The sequence below is a fragment of the Leopardus geoffroyi genome, chromosome E2, assembly GCF_018350155.1.
Source record: "Leopardus geoffroyi isolate Oge1 chromosome E2, O.geoffroyi_Oge1_pat1.0, whole genome shotgun sequence".
In the NCBI taxonomy this organism is placed as follows: Eukaryota; Metazoa; Chordata; class Mammalia; order Carnivora; family Felidae; genus Leopardus; species Leopardus geoffroyi.
This window is the reverse complement of record NC_059335.1, coordinates 14,019,400-14,037,039: the sequence shown is the minus strand read 5'-3', so window position 1 is coordinate 14,037,039 and position 17,640 is coordinate 14,019,400. Positions and strand designations below refer to the sequence as shown.

The window sequence follows — 17,640 nt, the reverse complement described above, 5'->3', positions numbered from 1 at the left end:
ATGTACTTTTCTAGGGGCCACAAAAGGAAGAGTCCAGGAAAAACTATTTGCCCCCTGGGTCCAATGAGGGGGACAATAAACAAAATAAATAAGTATATTTAGTAAGGTGATACGTATTAAGGAGAAAAATAAACCAGGGAAGGGAGGCAGGGAGTGGAGAGAAAATTTTGAATTTAAACAGGGTGGTCAGGGAAGACCTCGCTGAGGAGGTAGCTGAGGAGGTAACATTTGAACAGAGACCTAAAAGAGGTGTGGGAGGGAGCTATCGGAATATGTCAGGGAAGAACATTCCAGGAAGAGAGAACAACCAGTGCAAAGGCCCTGTGGTGGAAAATATCTCAGTGAAATAGCACAGAGGCTGATGGGCATAGTGAGTGAGGGGGGAAAGACAGAGGAGAGCCGGTCTGGGATGTAACCAGAGCCGGATCACTTAGGGTATCGTGAGGCACAGTAAAGACTACAGCTTTTACCCTAAGTGGGACAGGAACCATGGAGGGTTCTGAGCAGAGGAGGATATGATCTGATTTAGAGGAAATACTCAACTTCTGGCTCTTTCTCCAACACCCACAGCCTTAAACAGGTTATATTGCTCTGTAGGCAACCAAAGTCCAGGCTTTAGGTTAAGTAGGCCTGAATTCAAATCTACACAACTTAGATGTGTGATCTTGGACTCACTGCTTTGTCTTTCTGTGCCTCTGTTCTCCTGTTTGTGCAAGGGAAAATGATGATCCCTACCTCACAGGAGTTGGGGTATAAACTGGCAGGTACAGCACCTGGCACAAGGCAAGCGCACAAATGTAAATGTTGTTGTAAATAAGTAAAAATTCCCATAACAGTCTTGCGAGAAAACTATTAACGCTAACCTTTTTACGGATGAGAAAACTGAGGCTCTGAGGAGACAAGACTGTGGGGAAAGATCATCCCAAAAGTGAGTGTTGGAGCCAGGATTTGAAAACAGGCATCCTCACTTTGCCTTTAGATAAATTCTTTCGCTGCTCTGGGCCTTAATTTCCCTGTTCAAAAATGCTTGGCTCTTGTGGCATTGAACACACGTTTTCGAAAACAATACAATGGTATTATGTATCCTCATTTTACAGGTGAGAAAATGAGCCTGGGGCTGGGGCAGGAGCGGGGAAACATAAGTCACACACTCAAGGTAACACCGCTAGGAAGTGGCAGAGGCGGGTCTCGAACCCAGGTCACTAGATTTCCGTCATTCAAAGTCAGTCCTCGCCCCCTTTGAAGAATGGGCGCGCTGCTAGATTCGTCCCCGAAGGTTCCAGGGAGGCTAAACTGGATATTCGAGGGTGTAGGAAGATCGGATTCGTTGCAGGGGTCTAGGAAGGGATCCCACCGGCCCGCAACCAGGACCCCGGAACGCAGTACACAACCTGGACGAGGGTCTAGCGCTCGGAGCCCACCCTGCTTCAACCCGAGAGGGCGGGGCCAGGCAACGCCCGTCCCCCTTTCGTCACGTCCGGTGGGGCGGGGCTTCGGGGCTTTCCCGGGGCGCGGGGGAGGGAGTATCGGTTAACCCCTGGGTGGCCGGGCGAGCTGGAGCTCCGCGGGCCGGAACCCGGGAGTTGGGGCTCCCCAGCCACACCCCTCGCGCGATTTAAAGGGGCAGGAGGGGCCGGGTCGGGTCGAAGCCCGAACCTAGGGAGCGGGCATGAGGCGCTGCCCGTGCCGGGGGAGCCTAAGCGAGGCAGAGGCCGGGGAGCTGCCGGGGGCGGCCCGCATGGGGCTAGAGGCGCCGCGAGGGGGGCGGCGGCGGCAGCCGGGGCAGCAGCGACCCGGGCCAGGCGCAGGGGGCCCGGCGGGGCGGCCTGACGGGGGCGGGCCCCGGACCAGCCCCGAGGGGTCCAGCCTCTACAGCGAGCCCGAGAGGGTCGGCCTCGGGCCTGAGCCGGGGACAGACGGACAGGTTGAGCCTGAAGCAGCTGGCCTCGGAGCGGAGACTGAGCGGCCCGGCCCCAAAACGGAGACAGACATATCTAGCCTCCGGACACATCCAGAAAGGAGCAGCCACTGCTCAGGGCTGGAGACAGCCGCTCCCTGGACGGAAACTGGGACAGATGGCTTTTTGACTGATTCACACTGGTCTGACCTCCAGCCTCAGCCAGAGAAGGCCAGCCTCTGGACACAGCCCGTCGTTGATGGGCCCTGGACAGAGATAGAAATACATGGGTCACAGACCCAACCAGAGAGGGCCAAGACCTGGGCTGATAACCTCTGGACCCATAGGAACAGGTCCAGCCTCCGGACTGAGCCAGAGGGGGCCTGTCCCTCAACAGAGCCAAGTGCCGATGGCTCCTGGAAGGAATTGTACACTGATGGCTCCCAGATACAACAGGATACTAAAACAGCCTGGAAGCAGGTTGGCACTGATGGTTTCCCAACACAGCAAGATTCTGTTGGCTCCTGGACTCGGCCTGGCACTGATGGTCCCCAGACACAAGATACTCATGGACCCCAGACAGAACCTGGGACAGACTGTCTTTTGGGGGAATCCAAGCAGGATGGCCTGTTAGAGGAACCAGAACCCAGGGAGTTGGGGGCTCACCTGTACTCTCGCCTGGAGTGTAGCCCCTTGACCCCTGTGCCCCGCCTCATCATCACTCCTGAAACACCTGAGCCTGATGCTCAGCCAGTGGGACCCCCCTCCCGGGCTGAGGGGGGCAGTGGCGGCTTCTCCTCTGCCTCCTCTTTCGACGAGTCTGAGGATGATGTGGTGGCCGGGGGCGGAGGTGCCAGCGACCCCGAGGACAGGTCTGGGGTGAGTGGGAACCGTTCTGCCCTTGGGCCACATCTCCCCAGACCCCTTATCCCCCTGCCTTTGCTTTGAGAAGTTTTCTAGCACCCACGAGCAATTTTATCTCCAGGTACCTCTTCTATCTGTCGACCTCCTCCCTCTGACAGCCAGGTTACCGACCCACTCCAGGCATCCTCCTGATCCTTTCCCTTTCTCCTCACCCACTGCCTCCGGTCCTGGGGTCTAAAATGGACAGCCACTGGCTGACTTAATGATGCCCAGGGACTCCTGAAATTGTGTGATCGTGGGAGTCTGTGTGTGTTTACACACATATTTTTGAAGCAACTGTGTATGATTTCTGTCGGATCCTCTAGAAGAGCACAAGTAAAGGAGGACAGAAAGGGTACGCTTTTTAACCTAAGTTTTTAAAAAATATTTTTATTTATTTTGAGAGAGAGAGAGAGCGTGAGCTCACCTGCAGGGGAGAGGCAGGGAGAAAGGGAGAGAATCCCAAGCAGGTTCAGCACAGTGAGATGATGACCTGAGCTGAAATCAAGAGTCAGACGCTTAAACGACTGAGCCACCCAGGTGCCCCTTTACCCTAAATTTTTAAGGCACTGTGGCTGCCTTAAGGGGTCATGAACCTTTGCCACCCTTTAGCCATTTGCTTTTGTAGGGAGTGAGCCCCCCCCAACTTTTATCAGGTTCTCAGAGGGCTGTGTGAGCCCCAAACGCTGAGGACCCCCAGCTTAGCCAGGGACCGTCTGGTTTTACCATTGCCTTCCAGCTCCCCAGGGGGCCCCCTGCGCACTCTTGTTTACATCCTCCACCCTCACCACCACCCCACCCCCCCATGCCCCCCACCTTGGGTGCGGTTCTCTCCTGGTGAATCAGGAGGGCTGGCAGGGCAGGTTCAGGGAAGGTCAGCTGGGAGGCAGGTGTGACAGACTCAAGTAGGTTGGCCTGCTGGGCCCTCCCCTTGTCTGGGGCCCCTGGCCAGAGTCTGCCCTGAGCCCCCCTCACCCCACGGGGGCTCCCTTAGGAATGTGCTCACACATGTGGCCACAGGTAGAGACAGACCTGCCTCAACCTGCCTGTGCCAGAGCACAGGAGCTGACCCTCTGGTCTTTCTGCCTTAGCTGTTCCTGCCACCTACTCTCTCACGTTCTTGGCATCTCCAAACAGCTGATCTGGGAGTGAATGGGGGAAAAAAAATAGCAACTAGTACTCACGCCCAGCTCTGTACTAAGCTCCTTGCTCGTATTAACTTTTTTAATCCTTACAGTAGCCCTATGAGGGAGATACTGTTATTATCCCCATTTTACAGATGAGGTCAATGACACTTGTCCAAGGTCACACACTTTGGAAGACACAGAGCTGGGATTCAAACCCTTCGCATACCAGGCACTTTTCTAAGGGTTGTGTATGTGTTAACCCTTAAAACAGCACAATGACATTGGGACTATTATTGTCTCCATTTTATAGATGAGGGAACAGGTGTGCAGAGGTGAGGTCACTTGCTTAGGGCTGGCCAAGCCTGGTCGGAGCCAGGATTCTAACTCAGTCCTGGCTGAGTTGAAAACCCAGTTATTTCAAGCTCTGTGGTGTATGGGTGGATCCGTCCCTAACTTGCTTTCTTCCCACGCCTCCGTGTCTCCAGTTTTTCTTCATCCTTCCAGAATCTGCTTCCAAGACCCACCTCTGGTCAACTCTTGAACTCTCCCTGCTTTTCAGCACCCTCCGTGGCTCCCCAGGGCCCTCCGGATAGCGATCAGGAGTTCAACCCTGTGTTTAGAGCTTCCTGTCTCCAGGCTGCTTCCCGCATTCAGCTTCCCTTCTCCCTTCCTAACCCCCCTCCACTGCAAGGAGGCCAAAGTGCACACTGTTCCTCGAACGCCCTGCCACCATCCTGCCTCCGCTCCTGAGCTGTTGCTCACTCATTTCCCACCGCCCAGAAAACAAACCCTTGCTTCCTTCTGGCTTAATTTTGAAATCCCATCTGACCTTAGAAGTCCCACAACTTTCTTCCTTTCCTCCCCGCGTCCTTCCTTCACACATCCATCCTGTCCTCCTAATCAGACCACTGACAGTCTCTGAGCCTCTGGTATGTGTCCAGCCCTGGGTTGGTTTTGCTAGGGACACAGCAGTGACTGAGACATTACCCTCATGGAGCTCCCAGGCCAGTGGAGAAGACAGGCCCATCACCATACAGAGTGGTCAGGGGGCTGGGATGGGGGACGCCTAGTGTCGTGGGAGATCGCAGGAGGTGGTTGGCCACACGTGAGGTATCAGAGAGGCCTTCCTGGAGGAGGGGACATGGGAGATGAGACCATCATGAAATCATCTGAGAAAGCGCAGATTAACCATCAGGTCCAAGAAAGAGACAAGATATGAACTGCTTATGATTAAAAAGAAAAAAAAAGATAGTTACAACTAACCTCCCTCAATCCAAGCAATGCTTTTGGAACAGCTGTTGTGTGCTAGGTCATGGGCTGGGGACACAGTCATAACCATGACAACCCCAATCCCTGCCTTCAGAGTTTATAGCCCAGCAGGGCTGTAGTGTGTAAGCCCAGGGCACTGGGTTCAGAGTTAGAACCCCAGCACTGTGCTGTGTGATTTAGGCAAGTGACTTCATCCCCCTGAGCCTCTGTTTCCTCTGTAACACAGTGTCAACAATCCTCCTGGGGTTGTGTTTTTAGGATTAAGTAGGTTATGGCTCACCGAGTCTTTGTCATTGTGCCTGGAATGTTCCAGGTACTTAGTAAACAGGAACCTTTATTAATCACCTCCCCTTCATGGCTGGCAGCTGGAGGGTGGAAGGAATAGCCCTTCCTGAATCCCGTAGTCCAACACCCTGCCTCTGCTTGACCTTCCCACTGTCAATTAGATGTCTGCTAGGTAGCTGGGCTCTGAGTAGGCGGGAGAGAACATGGCCTTGACCCCAAGGTAGTGGGGGGATGAGCCACACAGATTCCTTCTCTGGAGAGGACCCATTCTCCTAATACTTGTCTAAGGGACTGCCATATGCCTGGAGCAGAGAATGTATTCATGTGTTTGCACGCGTGCTCATACATGTGAATCAGACTCTAAGCCAGTCTCAAGAACCTCTTGATTGAGTCAACGTGATACAATGAAATCTTTGTTTTCGGTTTGCTTTACTGGTTTTCTCTTGCTGTTCTCTTTCTTTGCTTCCATTTATTTTTTTCTTTCCCGTCATTACTGGGTATGCGTGTCTCCCTTTCTGTCTTTCTATATTTCTCTCTTTGTCTTTTGGTAACCTGTCACTGTATTAGTCAGGCTAGGTCAGGATTTGCTGTGGTAACAGGCAACCCCCGAACTTAGTGACTTGGAACCACGAAGGATTATTATCGTTGACACTGCACATGTACCATGGGCCACTGGTGGGTGACGTCTTCACTCAAGGCCCAGACCGAGGAAGCTTCTATTTCTCTTTCTACACTCCCCACCCACTTCCACAGCAGGGAAAGGAACATGGAGAATCACGTACTGGCTTTAACGCTTAGGCTCACATTTCACTTGCCAAAGCAAGCCAGTAGCCGAAGTTCAAGGTAGCAGGGATGTCCCTAGAAGGGAGGATGGGCTGGAGCTGTTTGGTGAGCAGCTCTCCCGACTGCCCCAGAGTCCATCTCTGTCCCTCTCTGTCTCTGTCGTCACCTTGCCATCCGTTTCTAATTGTGTCTTTCTCTGTGGTTCAGCCTCCATTCATCAAGTCCTGCCTCTATCATTTTCTCCAGAAGGTCTGACTTGGTTTCAGGACAGAAGTGAGGTTTCCAAGTTTTTGGTGTGTGACCTGGCCTATTTTTACTCATTTGAAAAGGACAGAAAGACAAGGGTCTAAAGAAAATGATGACGAGGACAGAGAGAAATGGACAGACTCTTCCCCACCTTTGCTGAGGCCTATGGGGAATCTCAAGACTGCTGAACTAGTGGGCTTCGCTCACCCCAATGAGCTCGGGAGCAGCACTCCCAGGAAGCCCCCTGGTCCACCCGCTTCCCCTCCGGCCTGCATCCCATTCCCCCACCCTCCCCAGCCTCGGCAGTGACCCCACCCCGCTGTGCCTCACAACAGAACAAACCGTGGAAGAAGCTGAAGACAGTTCTGAGATATTCGCCCTTCGTGGTCTCCTTCCGAAAACACTACCCTTGGGTCCAGCTGTCGGGACACGCTGGTGAGAGCAGGGGTGCAGGGGACGGCCGGGTGGGGCGGGGGGCGGGCAGACAGGCTGGGCAGAGACAGCTGAGCTGGGGAAAGAAAGCTACAGGGCCATTCTCTGTAGTTCAAGTCTCCCCATCTGTCAAATGGGCTTGAGGACAGTCTCCACCTCCTAAGGCTGTTACGGGAAGTGCTTAGGCCTGGGCAGGGGCTGAGGGCCGTTCCCAGTGCCAGGGGGATGGGGAGCAAATCCTCAACCCTGGGGGAGAAATGGTCCTGGGCACAAACCCTAATTCTGCACTTATTTACAGGTGATCCTGGGTAAGTTACTTCCTCTCACTGGGCCTCCTCACTTGTAATATGGAGCTAATCCTACCTCCTTTGCAGGGTTCACTGGAGAGTTACCATCAAAATATATATATATGAAGATTGAGACACAGGCCCCTCATAAGTAGAAATAATCATTCCTCAGCCCCTCCATGTCCAGAATATAGTAGGTGCTCAATAAATAGCAGCTCTAATGGTTTCTCCCAGCACCTAGTGCGATGTCTCCGGCGCATAGCGGCACAATGCCTAGGACATAACATATTTTGTAAAGGGCTAGATGATAAACGTCCTGGGTTTTGTGAGCCATACGGTCTCTGTCACAACCGCACAATTCTGTTGTTTTAGCACGAAAGCAGCCAGAGATGATACATCAACACATGACTGTGTCTGTGTTGTAATAAAACTTTATTCACAAAAATGCGTACTGGTGGGGACAAGACAGATGGGGCCCACCAGCAAAGGAAGATAAGAAGGGAGCTTACCTACCTAGTGTATCCTTAGATCTGAGTCATCGAAAAGGCCAGCCCCCACCCCCACACCCCCGACACTGTAAACACGGGGCTGCTGTCGCCATGTTTTCCAGTTACTGAGTTAAAATACCAAAGAACCCTCAAAAGTTAGTGGTGGTTAAAAGAAAACTTAGTGGGATAAAACAACTGTTTATCCCAGGTTTGGGGTCAGGAGTCCAGACCGGGCATGGCAGGGACTCCATGGAGTTGCTACTCCATGGAGTCTGGGGTAGGACAACTTGGAACTGCAAGGTGGAAACTTTTGAAGTTCATTCACTCATGTGCCTCACAACCGATTGTTGGCTGAGTCTCAGCTGGGGCCGCTGGCTGGAGAGCTTATATGTGGCTTCTCTGTGGAGCAGCCTGGGCTTCCTTACAGTACGGTGGCCTCAGAGGAGTCAGCTTTTTTTAATTTTTTTTTTTTAATTTTTAAATGTTTATTTATTTTTGAGAGAGGGGAGAGAGAAAGAGAGAGAGAGAGAGAGAGAAAGAATCTAAAGCAGGCTCCAGGTTCTGAGCTATCAGCACAGAGCCCGATGTGGGCCTCGAACTCATGAACCATGAGACCGTGACCTGAGCCAAAGTTAGACGCTTAACCGACTGAGCCACCAGGCGCCACAAGGAGTCTGCTTTCTTACGTGGCATCTCCGGACTGCAAAGGCAATCGTCTCTGCCAACAAAGTGGAGGTCGCATCTCCTTTTGTGACCTCGAATCTGAAGTCACGGTGTCACTTCTGCCAGAAGCCCTCCCAGATTCAAGGAGAGAAGATTTAGATTCCACTTCTTGGTGGGGAGTGGTGAAATTCTGGAAGAACCCGTGAGACAGGAACTGTTGTCGTGGCCATCTTTGGCGCGTACAAGCTGAAAATACGATTTGCCCCAATAAGAGTTTGTAACGCTGATCTACAGTCTGTGCGGTCCAGGAAATGCCTGAGTTGTCAGTTGACATGAAGTGGCCCCGGGCGCCAGCACGGCGGGACTCCAGGCAGAAGCAGATGCAGAGCTGCTCTGGAGCCGCACGCTCTCGAATCTGATCTCACACAGATTCCCACAGCCCATCATGAGCTCACAACCCGAAATGACAAAACAAGTGAGGCCCCTACATGCTGTGAACAGGACTCTGTTGAAATGAGGAGCAGGAGTAGGCCCTTCCCTTGCCACATGTTGGCTAAGACTTTGAGAGGTGCAGGGAAGGAGAGAAAGCCTTCTGGAAGGGGTCAGGCACGATGAGGGCAGCCAGGATCTGACGTTCGCGGGAGATGAGGGGAGGCTCCGGCTGATCCAGCTTCTGACCCTCTCGTCGGCTGTGCTCCCGTAGGGAACTTCCAGGCAGGAGAGGATGGTCGGATCCTGAAGCGTTTCTGTCAGTGTGAGCAGCGCAGCCTGGAGCAGCTGATGAGCGACCCCCTGCGACCCTTCGTGCCCACCTACTACGGCATGGTGCAGCGGGATGGCCAGGCCTTCAACCAGATGGAAGATCTCCTGGCGGATTTTGAGGGCCCCTCCATTATGGACTGCAAGATGGGCAGCAGGTGGGTTTAGCCACAGGGCAGATGCAGAGGGCCAGCGTTGGGCATTTTGGAGATGGTGCCTCTCGGGTCTTCAGAGTGGTAGTACCCGCATGTGCTCCCACCAGCAGTGTGTGAGAGTTCCAGTTGTTTTTATCTTCTCATTGGGTGCTTGGTATTGCTAATTGTAACCATTCTGGTGAGTGTCTCATTAGGATTTTAATTTCTGTTTCTCTGATGACCAAGGAAGTTGAGCATTGGTTGGCTGGCCACTTGGAGATCCTCTTGTGAAAAGTGCCTCTTTGAATATTTTGCCCAATTTTCTTTTTTCTTTCTTTCTCTCTTTCTTTCTTTCTTTCTTTCTTTCTTTCTTTCTTTCTTTCTTTCTTTTTCTTTCTTTTTGAGTTTATTTATTTTGAGAGAGAGAGTGAGCAGGGAGGGGGAGAGAGAGAGAGAGAGAGATGGAGAGAATCCTAAGCAGGATCCGCACTGCCAGCACGGGGCCCAGTGTGGGGCTCGAACTCAGGAACCATGAGATCATGACCCGAGCCAAAAGTAGTCGGATGCTTAACCAACTGAGTCACCCAGGTGCCCCTGCCCATTTTTCTGTTGGGCTGTCATTTTCTTTTGGATTTGTAATTCTTTATATATTCTGAATACAATTCCTTTGTTGGAGACTCACATACACACACACACACACACATTGTCCAGCTTTCCCATTTCACTCTCTTAATAGTAGCTTTTGATAAACAGAAGCACTTTTGATTTAGGCCAGTTTGTCATTTTTTGTCATCATGATTAGTAGCTTTGTGTTTAAGAAATCCACCTACTCCAAGTTCATGAAGATCTCCTATGTTTTCTTCTACAAGCTTTATTGTTTTAACTTTCACATCTAAATTTGCAATCCATCTAGAATTAATTTTTACATATGGTGTGAGGTAGGGATTGAGGTTCTTTACCCTGCCCGCCCCCTGCCTCCCATATGGCTATTCTCTTGACCTGGCACTGTTTATTGAAAAAATTTCCCTTTTTCCACCGAATTGCTGGGTCTTCTGTGTCATAATTTGGGTGAATGTACACATATGTGTCTGTTTTTAGACTCTGTTCTGGTCCATCGATCTATTTGTCTGTTCTTGTGCCATGCTGTGGTTTTATAACTTGCCTTGATATCAGGGAGTATGTCCTCCATCTCTGTTCCTCATAGTTTCCTTTGCCACGTCCTCTTTGTCCCAGGACCTACCTGGAGGAGGAGCTGGTGAAGGCACGAGAACGGCCCCGGCCCCGGAAGGACATGTATGAGAAGATGGTGGCTGTGGACCCTGGGGCCCCCACCCCTGAGGAACACGCCCAGGGTGCCATTACCAAGCCCCGCTACATGCAGTGGAGGGAGACCGTGAGCTCGACCTCCACCCTGGGCTTCCGGATTGAGGGCATCAAGGTGAGGCCAGGAGCTGCTAGCCTGTCACCAGAGTGCTGGGAGCTAGATCTGAGGCCAGGCTTCTTGGGGAGCATGGGCATCAGGGAAGGCTGGAAAGAAGCAGGATGTGGAGAAAAAGCAGGAGACTGTAGAAGATGAATAGATGGGGGCTCTGGGAAGCCCTGTTTCTCTCTCACCCCCATCACTGACCAAGTTTTGTTTATCTGTCTCCTTGAGCAGCTCCAGATTCTGTCTCCACCCCTCCCCGCAGCCCCTGGCCCAGCCCATCTCTCCTGCCCTAACCTCCCTGGTCTCTCCCTCCCTAGCCTTCCTGGGCTCCTGGGTTGTGGTCTCACCCCCTCTGATCCTCATCCAACACAGCAGCTTGAAGAATCCTTTTCCCCCCTTATGGGGAGAGATTTTCTTTTTTCTGTCCTTCCTTCTTTCTCTCCTTTTTTGTAAATTACACCTAATTATTTGAAGAGGTATTCACACAGTTCAAAAATCAAAATAACATACTGGGATATACAGGGGAAATCTCTCTCCTAGCTCTGCTGATGTCCTTCCCATTCTGTCCCTCCACCCCCGACCTACTCATGGGGAACCACTTTATCAATTTCTTCTATTTTTTCCTGCAAATACAAACAAATGCAATTGCATGTCCTAACGTTTACTCCTCCCAGTCTTACACAAACGGTGGCAGAAACCTGGACAGCTTTTCATTCCATAGCAAGTCTTCCTTCCTTCCTTCCTTCCTTCTTTCCTCCCTCCCTTCCTTCCTTCCTTCCTTCCTCTCTTCCTTCCTCAGTTATATAATAGCTCTCTGTGGATGTGACACAGTCCCCTACAGATGGCCACCTGCATTTCCACTTTTTGCCATTACAGACAGTGCCTCAGTGAATCACTTTGTACATGAGATACTTTGCAAGTGTATAGGTTTAACTGTAGACTAGATTCCCAGAAGGAGGAAGACGGGGTCAGAGATGAAATGCGCTGGGAATTTTGCCAGAGATTGCCAAACTCCTTTCACAAGAGTGGAATCATTGTGCACCCCGCCTGTTTCCCCACGGCCTCGCCTGAGCTACCTTTCCAAGTTGTACAACCTACTGTCATTCTCCTATTCAAAACCCTTCTATGGCTCCCTAGTCCCCTCGGGAGAAGTTCTCTGGCCTAGAGGGCCCTCCAGGGTCTAGCCTCATCCCTCCTCTCTCCCTCCCTCTTTGTCTACCTTCAAGCCACAGTGCTTTCATTTCCCTGAAAGAGTTTTGTTCTTTTCCTGCCACAGGACCTCTGCACATGCTCTTCCCCCTACTGTTCCCTCTGATTGATACCCGGTCGTTTTCCTGTCTCCTTTCAAATTTTGCTTCCTCCAAGAAGCCCACCTTAATTTCCATCCTGCTCAATCAGGACCCTCTCTTTACCTCCTCATGGCTCCCTATATTCTATTATTGTGTTCTCTCCCTTTGTGAGGATTTTAGTGTTCTATACCTGCCTCCTTCACCTGACTGTGTCTGTCCTATTACCTCCATGTTATCAGCACCCACACAGCACCTGGCACAGTGTGGCAGAATGACTCAGGTGGCTTCTCTGTGCCCCCTCAGACATAAAAATTATTAGTCTCATTTATGGAGTGCTTACTTAATTGTGCGCCAGGCACTGTGCTTTGCATCCTACATATCCAGTCTCCTTTAATCCTTATACCAGCTTTAGGCTGTCAATAGCAACGCAGTCCCCATTTTCCAGGTGAGGAAACTGAGGCTGAGGGCGGTGAGGTGGCTTGTTTAGGGCTGCCCAGCTAGGAAGTAGCAGAGTCACGGTTCAAAGCCAGATCTACCCTTCTCCAAAGCCCACTTGGCTAAACCGGCTCAACCAGGGGGTTCAAGGTTGGACTCAGAAGGACTGGTTGCTCTGGAGTGGGATCTGGGGCTGGGTTGAACTGGGCTGAGCAGGTGGGCTGGCTCCCCCTGAATAACCAGCAAGTGTGAGGGGCAGGCAGGGGGTCCCAGGAAATGCCTGAGGCTGCTTGGTGTCGGGCGTGAGAAGGAAAAGGTGATCCTGAGCCTTCACCCCTTGCCCTACAGAAAGCCAATGGGACCTGCAACACCAATTTCAAGAAGACACGGGAGCTGGAGCAGGTGACAAAGGTGTTAGAGGACTTTGTGGACGGGAACCGTGGAATCCTGGTGAGCGGGACACCGGGCCCTGTATTTAGCAGCTCAAGCCCACCGCCATCATCGCTGCTTGTAAGGCAACAGTCTTCTGCTTTAGGCCGAGGATGGCCAATACTGGCTGGCGTTGCTCACCATCTGCGGTCAGCTGGTGGCTTGGCTAGCGCTGGCTGGTCTAGGAGGGCCCTGCTCCTATGTCTGGTGATTGGCTCACGACTTGGCCGCTTGCCTCTCATGACGCAGCAAGCTAGCCTGGGCTCGTTCTCAGCGTAGAAACAGGTGGCCCCGAGAACAAGTGGGGTTGTCAAGTGTCTTGATTGGCTGGGCTCAGAATGGCCGCCATTATTTCCACCATGTTTTATTGGCCAAAGCAAATCTTCTGACCCAGCCGAAATTAAAGGGACTCGACTCCACTCTTGGCGGGAGGAGCTGCTAGGAATTATGAGTATCAACGTGTTCTCCCAACCACACTCTTGTCTGTGTGACCCCAGTGCATCCAAGCCCCCACCCACCACCCATTTTCCCCGTGGCTCCTTTGATCCCCTCCTGGCTGTGGTCTGCTCGCTCCTTTGAGGGTATAGGATGAGGTCAGGCCTCAAGGTGGGTAAGGACCCACAAAGTCCCTGTGCTGACCGCGAAACGCTCCCTCTCACACAGAGAAAGTACGTGGCGCGCCTGGAAGAACTTCGTGAGGCTCTGGAGAATTCCCCCTTCTTCAAGACCCATGAGGTGCGAGCCCCTGCTGCCATGGGGAGCAGAAGGCCACGTGTGGGAGGGTGGTGGGAGGTGGGGGGTTGGGGGTTCAGTGGGGGGGGGGGTCAGCGTCTGGCAAACAGCTGACAGATTACCGGGCAAGGCTATTAAAAGGAACCCCCAAGGTTTGGGGTTTGCTTTTTGATGGTAGGCAGCAAAGGGGATTTCAGGGGCTCAAGACAGGTGGCCTGGAATGAAGGCTGTTCCACGCTGGGTACGGGACTTACTTTCTAAGGCCTCAGTTTCCTCCTAACTCGAAGAACAACGGTGCCTTCCTCGCAGGGCTGCTGAGGTGTGAGACCAGCAACTGTCGAGTGCCCTTTGGAGCATGGAAGTACATTTAACTCCTTGCTCTTAAAATTATTTTGTAATCATAATTATTTCCAATTATCCGTGGCTGCATTCCTATTTGGTGGCTCCCCCCCCCCCCCCTCCCTTCTGCAGCCCGCGTGTCTCTGCAAGTCTGGGGCCGTCTCAGCAGGTCTATGAGGTGGGGACGTCGCAGGGTGTGTCCTTTCCCTCTCCCTCCTCTCTGCAAGCTCTTCCACCTCCCCTGTCAGGTCCCCCTCACTTCTTTTTCCTGGCGACTCCTGAAAGATCCTTGATCTGGGAGTCGGGCTGCCTGGGTTCGAATCCTGCTCTACACACCTCGGCCACCTGCGCCTGGGAGTGTTTCTGCAGACCCGCCTCCTTGACAGGCAGGACGGGCTAACAGAGCACCTGCCCCGTGGGCGTGGGGAGGACGAAGCAGGTTTCTATACATGGGAGCATGGCCCACAGTGAACCCTCGGCATGTGCCAGCTGTTACCGTCATGTTCTTCATCATCAGATGTCATCCTCGTTGCCATCCTCATCACTGCCCTTGGGCTTTACACACAAGTCACAAAGAGGAGGCCTGGGGACCTCATCCCTTATGCGCTCATGTTCGGTTTCACCCACCTGGTGACTTAGCATTTTAAAAAATAAGCTGCCAACATCTAAAACATGAGACTTCCGGTTTACCTGGCACTTTGGGAGACGTGGCAGCACCGGGCTGCTCACCATATGCCAGCAGGCCAGAGTGGGGTGGAGGCTGCCGCCTCTGCCGGCCACCTGCTCACCTGCCCCGTCACCTGGGTTCTCTGGGAGCAGTGGAGTTTGAAACCCGCCTGGAAAAGGGGAGGGGCTTGCCCACCTGGAGTCACATGGAGGCAACGAAAGTACTGTTTCTAAAAAACAAAGCCAAAAAAACCCAAAGAAACCCAAAAAAACCCCAAACCAGCATCTACCGAGGGCGGTGTGTCGAGCACTGCAAAGTGCTTCATGGAATGCTGCAATGACCTTAGCATCACCATTCTACAGATGGGGAAACTGAGGTCTAGAGAATGGAAGCCCCGTGCCCTAGGGTCACCAGCAGCCCTCTGCTGGGTCTGAGCAGTTCTCCAAGGGGAAGACATTATCCGCTTCTCCCGTGCAAGATTCTGCAGGTGTGTGTTTGTACCCCAGCTTGGAAAAGGGTAATGGTTAACATTGTGGTCTGTTTGCTATACTGGCAACTGTTCTAAGAGCTTATACGGATGAATTCCCACATGTAACGTGCAGGGCAACCTTTGAGGAAATGGTACGGTTATTCCCTTATTCCCACTTTGTATGTGAGCAAGCGGAAGTACAGACAGGTTAAGTCACCTGCTCAAGGCCACCGAGCCAGTTAAGTGGCCGAGCCAGGATTTGAACCCAGACAGCCTGAGTTCAGGCTCCAGAGTTCAGCACCCTGCTCAGCTGCCTGTTGGGGAGGGGACCCAAGCCAGTGCCTGCCCCTCCCCCTAACCTCCCTCCTCTGTCGCTGCAGGTGGTGGGCAGCTCCCTCCTCTTCGTGCATGACCACACTGGCCTGGCCAGGGTCTGGATGATCGACTTTGGCAAGACGGTAGCCCTGCCTGACCACCAGACGCTCAGCCACCGACTGCCCTGGGCTGAGGGCAACCGTGAGGATGGGTACCTCTGGGGTCTGGACAACCTGATCCGCCTCCTTCAGGGGCTGGCCCAGGGTTGACCCACTTGCCCACTGCCGGGTTGACTTACTGGATGGTGCCCATCTGGCTGGCGGTGCCCCGAGATTGGCCGTGGGGGTTGACCTCGGGGTCAGGAGAGGTTGCATTGTTCACCACGCAAGACATGAGTGGAAGGCCCGGAGGGCCCTGGAGCCCAGGCAGCGCCCGCCCCTTTCATGATACAGAGGTTTTGAAGACTGGAGAGGGGACGTGCCATGGCTGCATCCCACCTTGTATCAGAACCAGACTGGGCCCTCTGACCGGCCAGGAAGGCTTCTGAGGGGCGATGTGCCCCTCGCCCTAGGGATGACTGTAATCACCGTCTCCTTGTCAGTCCTCTCCCTGCTGCAGGCTGGCTCCCGGAGGCCTGGGAAGGGTGAATTTCCTCTCTGGCGCCTGGGGGAACCAGACCTCACCTGTGAACAAATGCAGGAGCCACCTGTCTGCCTGGGAGAGTCACAACCCCATCTGTTCGTCTGGGGCCATTCCACCGCTGACAGAGGTTCAGGAGGGTGTGACACCACAAGGTCTGAGAGCTGCTGCTGTTGGGCGGGGACCCAGTTGTCTCTGTCCTGCCCTCCCCTGACCCCATGGGATCCTTCCCACTCCTGAGAGAACTCTGCTGACGCCCTGCCGACCCAGGCCACAGCCACGTCCTGTGCCAGCACTGACTAGCACAGCCTCGTTCCTCGGGCACCAGCCTCAGCCTTGGGACCCCCTCCTCCCACCCCTGACCCCCTTTCCCTTGCTCCTAGCCAACTGGTGGCAGGAAGGGCTTTCAGACCTAGAAGAGGAGGCTTGGGAATCAGAGCTGCCTTCCTCTAGAGATGCAGGGTAGGTGGCTGTGACCGAGGGCTTGCCGCCTGGTCCAAACCAAAGACCCCAGCACCTTCTCCGGTGTGGGTGATGCCCCTCCGTCCCCCTCCTCCTGCACCCGTACCTTGGGCTTCCTAGTCTAGGAGGCTGGGAACCAGGCACCTCCCTCTTCCCTAAGCTGAAGCTCTAATGTGTCTTCCAGGCCTGAGGAGGCGTGCTCCTTTTTCTACAAACTGTCTTTATACTTATTTATATGAGAGGTAGTCTTTAGCCGGGGCAGCGCTGGGGAACAGGAGGCAAAATCGCTTCATGTGCTTTCCCCCTGTGACGACGCCCCAATAAATCACATTCAACGTCAACTTTGTGGATTTTTTCTTTCGCATCTGGGCCGTGTGGGCTCAAAGCTCATAATTTCACCATTAGCACTGGGCGGGGTAATGGGGTGATGACCCGTTCAGGAGAGATTCGGGCGCAGAGCAGGCTGGTTCACTCATTCAGCATTTACCAAGCTGCTGCTCAGGTGCCTGGCTCTGTGTCGGACAACGTGGGGGACATGCTAGTGACCAAGGCAGCTCCAGGCTGTGCCCTCGGGGGGCTCCCAGGACAGTGCACTGGACAGCGCCAACCGGGGTGTCCGGGCTGGTGCAGAGTGGCCAGGGCGGGGACACCCCTCTCCTGATTACAAACACCGTACCTTTGCTGGGCGCTGGGCTACACGAGTGACCAAGGCAAACCTGTTCCTCCCCTTCCAGAGTGGAGGCAACAGGTATTCATTCAGTGAATAACCTTTCTCCACGTCTTCTAGGCACTAACTGCCGGGTTGGAATCTTGGTGCTGCCACTTGGGAGCCAGGATGTGACCTTAGGCCAGTGGCTGCTCCTCTCCAGGTCCCTGTCGCTTCATCTGTAAAATGGGGGAGGATCTACTACCTTCCTAACTTGAAGAACTTGGAAGTTAGCACTTACTGTCCGGTTTCTCAATCAGAACACCAAGGTCAGGGAGGGGCCTAGCCTGGGGCTAGGGAGTCTTCCCTGAGAAAGAGAGGCCAAAATAGAGAATGGAGTTCTCCTCAGCAGAGGGGCAGGGGCAGGCGAGTGACACTCGAGGGACCTGAAAGGCCAGTAAGGCTAGTGGCCTGAAGTGTGAGGAAGAACAGCCAGAGATCAGGAGAGTTGAGCTGGGG

The 17,640-nt window shown here is 53.3% G+C and overlaps 1 protein-coding gene across 1 annotated transcript; it reads left to right on the top strand.

Annotated features, from left to right (window-relative positions):
• The first annotated feature begins 1,525 nt into the window (after positions 1–1,525).
• ITPKC (inositol-trisphosphate 3-kinase C) lies at positions 1,526–16,816 on the top strand. Its single transcript, XM_045442288.1, has 7 exons — positions 1,526–2,776; positions 6,846–6,945; positions 9,084–9,297; positions 10,507–10,711; positions 12,772–12,873; positions 13,516–13,587; positions 15,440–16,816. The coding sequence occupies exons 1-7, from the start codon at positions 1,670–1,672 to the stop codon at positions 15,641–15,643; spliced, it is 2,004 nt and encodes a 667-aa protein (XP_045298244.1). The 5' UTR covers positions 1,526–1,669; the 3' UTR covers positions 15,644–16,816.
• Positions 16,817–17,640: the final 824 nt, after the last annotated feature.

What these genes read in the sequence shown, in the direction of transcription:
- ITPKC (XM_045442288.1), top strand. Translation starts at nt 1,670, where the DNA reads ATGAGGCGCTGCCCGTGCCGGGGGAGCCTAAGCGAGGCAGAGGCCGGG. An exon ending in GACTGCAAGATGGGCAGCAG is followed by an intron (nt 9,298 to 10,506) that starts GTGGGTTTAGCC and finishes TCTTTGTCCCAG; the next exon opens with GACCTACCTGGAGGAGGAGC. An exon ending in CCTTCTTCAAGACCCATGAG is followed by an intron (nt 13,588 to 15,439) that starts GTGCGAGCCCCT and finishes CTGTCGCTGCAG; the next exon opens with GTGGTGGGCAGCTCCCTCCT.